Raw genomic sequence first — 3,376 nt, 5'->3', positions numbered from 1 at the left:
TAGTTTAAGGGACGTAGGCAGCTCTCACTGTAACGGGAACACAACTTTATTTGGTCTAGGAAGGTTTTTTTTTTTACAATATTGTGTCAGGAAAATCCATTAGACAGGACTGTATCATTAACCTGATCAATATTTCCAAGCAAAACAAACTCTGTTCTTTCACTCTAGCTGGGTATTGTTTCTGAACCTATAGAGAAACACTGAACATAACTTGCTTGTGATGCAATGACATTTATTGCACATTGACCGATTACTTACACAGTAGTAAACTGCACCAGAGTATAAATACGTTATAAAACACACACACACACGAGGAAAATGGAAATGACACACAAGTGCTAAAATAACAGCAGATTTCTGTGGGCACTTGGACATAAAAAATAAAAATAAAAAGACCCTTAAGATACTTTAATTTATAATATTGATACATTTACAGTACCTTGATAAAATAATATTAAAAAAGTAACTCTCAGTAAAATTGTAACATAGCAGACAAGAACAGAAATAGATCTGGGGTTGGATGTTATTTAACCCCCGTTTTATTTGTAATTTGACTTTTTGTGCAAGTAACATCTTCAATTCACGTTACAATTCTTGACACTGTGCAAAAAATGGCTATGTTGCCATTTAAAAAAAATGTGCAGTAATTTTTTTGATACAAGGAATTCATTTTTACTGTTCATCTGTAATTACAATGAACAAACTGCAGAAGGCTCAATGACTGGGGTGGGTTTTTTTTAGAAAATACTAATAGTGATACATAAATAAGCTGTTTAATATAAACATGTCTTTTTTATTTCCCCTGTACAATATGCACAGTTTGAGGTAGACGTTTCTCAGCCTGATTGCTATTGTCTGGCAAGGGAAGATAAGCACAAAAAGTCACCAGTTTGCGGGTGCTGAAGAAAAAAGCAGACGAGGTTTGTTCAAAATACAAATATATCAATGTTCAACGTTATTTATTTTTTATTTTTGTCTACTTTAGACAACAGGGGAGCCCAGCTACCAAGAGCTTAAAATAAAACCCACCAGAACACAAATACACTTTCAAAAGTGACTTTTAGCCTGATTTGCAAAAATGCTGAACACCTGCAGTGCCCACAGACCTCAATGAGATTTTTCGGCAGTCAGCACTTATTAAAATCAGGATCTTTTCCTCTGTGTGGGGCTACTGCTGCAGCTCCCAGAAGTAAGGACAGGGATAGCCGACAGTCCTAAACTTTGAAGCAAGGTTAATAACATCTTGACCCTCCCTACACCGACGGCAATGGCAAAATCCCAATACTTCAATGTTTCAGGATCAGGCCCCTCTGCAACTGTAGCTCTCAGAAAAACGTAACCTATTTTCTTATTTCCTTTTCCCTAACCGCCAACATCGAACTCCCCACAGAAAGATAATAATAATCCGAATAGGTTTGAGACAGTTGGTTAAATTTCCTTTGTTCAGTGGTCAATGGCCTCCCGTTTGCTTTAGCTTCAGATGAGGTATGCTGCATACAAGTTCACCTGCTTTTAATTTTAAGTAAACACAGATTCTCTCCATAGCGAGAGATCAGTTTGGTCTGGTGTTTATTAACTTGACTCCTGGTGGGAGTTTTTTCCCCTTTTCGTTCCTGTTCATTTCCCTTCCTGTCTTTCTTTATGCTCAGCGTCCAGTGCACACACTCCTCTGCCCCCAAAACCCCAAACACCCCCTTATCCTTATACCTTAGATTCCGAATAGGAAATTTTGCTATTCCTCTCTTCCAGGCTGGAGTCACTGCCTCCCTGTGTGCCCCCATTGCAATCAGACCATGTCCCTCCTAGGCTGTGCTCAGGGCTGCCCAAAGTATTGATGAAGCTCCCCGGGTACCGGGAGAGCTCCCCAGCACTGGCGTGCAGCCTCCTGTCAGCTTTCCGGGGGCAGCAGAGCAGCCTCTTGAAGGCCTTGCGGAAGTCGGGGCTGCGGCAATAGATGATGGGGTTGAAAGCCGAGTTGGCGTAGCCCAGCCAGTTGAAGAAGACGAAGAGCTGGTCTGGCACCAGGTCCCTATTGAAGACCTTGACCACGTTGACCAGGAAGAAGGGGAGCCAGCAGAGAGTGAAGACACCCATGATGATGCCCAAGGTCTTGAGGGCTTTTTGCTCCTTTAAGGCCAGGATCCTGGAGGTCCTTCTCCTGCTGGTTCTGCCATTGCCCAGGATGGGCTGATGGTGGGATTGGGCTGTGGCAGAAGGCTGGGGGTGGCTGCAGTAAAACCTGCCCTCGCACCTGTCTATCTTCCTCATCTGCTTCTTGGCCTCCCGGTAGACTCTGATATACACGAAGATCATGATGAGCAGGGGGATGTAGAAGGAGATAATGGAGGAGGCGATGGCATAGGCCCTGTTGGTGACGAAGTCGCAGCAGTCGGGGTTCTGGTAGCAATCCAGAGCCTGGGGGTCTCCATCCCGCCACCAATGCATCATGATGGGCAGGAAGGAGACCAAGGCAGAGATGGCCCAGACGGTGCAGACGATGCCCTTGGCCCGGCCCTTGGTCATGAGGCTCTGGTAGCGGAAAGGCGAGGTGATGGCCAGGTAGCGGTCGATGGCAATGACGCACAGGGTCTCGATGCTGGCCGTCACGCACAGCACGTCCAGCGAGGTCCAGCACTCGCACAGGAAGGAGCCCCAGAGCCAGCGGCCCCGCACCACCAGGGTGGCCCCGAAGGGCACCACCAGCGAGCCCATCACCAGGTCGGCGCAGGCCAGCGAGGTGATGAAGAGGTTGGTGAGGGTCTGCAGCCGCTGCGTGCGCCCGATGGCCGCGATCACCAGCGCGTTGCCCACCACGATCAGCAGCACCATCAGGCCCATCAGCAAGCCCACCGCCCACTGCTGGGAGGGCAGCTCCAGGGGCAGCTGCCGGCCGCCCGGCGGGTAGGGCAGGGTGGCGGCGCTGCTGGGGGGCACGGGAGGCGGGGAGCTGGATCGGTTGGGGGGGCTGCAGTCCGGGGCGAGCCAGCCATCGCCCATGGCTGGGGGCGGCTCAGGGCAGCCGGCTGCGGCGCCGGGCTGGAGGCATGAAGGCGCGGCGCGCGGCGGGCGCCCTCCCTGCAGCAGCGGCAGCCGGAGCGATCTCCCGGCCGCTGCCGCCGCGCCGGGGCTGCCGCATGGTTCTGAGCGCCCCGCGGCGGGCTCCGGCGCCCCGCCCCGGCCCGGCGCGTCACGGGCCGCGCGGCCAATGGCGTGGGGCAGCGGCCACACCCCCACCCCGGGCTGGGCTGGGCTCGGGGAGTCTGTGGCTGCCCCGGGCTCGCTGCAAACCTCGCGCCCGTCCCGGTGCCCCTGGCAGCAACTTGTTGCAAAGATCCCCCCCCCCCAGCAGCTCTTCCCCCCTCTTGTCCTGGGCTGC

General features: G+C 51.7%; 1 protein-coding gene across 1 annotated transcript; it reads right to left on the bottom strand.

Annotated features, from left to right (window-relative positions):
- Nucleotides 1-215: 215 nt before the first annotated feature.
- ADRB1 (adrenoceptor beta 1) lies at nt 216-3,088 on the bottom strand. Its single transcript, XM_039546162.1, has one exon. The coding sequence runs from the start codon at nt 2,995-2,997 to the stop codon at nt 1,702-1,704; it is 1,296 nt and encodes a 431-aa protein (XP_039402096.1). The 5' UTR covers nt 2,998-3,088; the 3' UTR covers nt 216-1,701.
- Between the last annotated feature and the right edge of the window lie 288 nt (nt 3,089-3,376).

This window comes from Mauremys reevesii, linkage group 7, assembly GCF_016161935.1.
Source record: "Mauremys reevesii isolate NIE-2019 linkage group 7, ASM1616193v1, whole genome shotgun sequence".
In the NCBI taxonomy this organism is placed as follows: Eukaryota; Metazoa; Chordata; order Testudines; family Geoemydidae; genus Mauremys; species Mauremys reevesii.
This window is presented reverse-complemented; position numbering and strand designations above follow the sequence as displayed.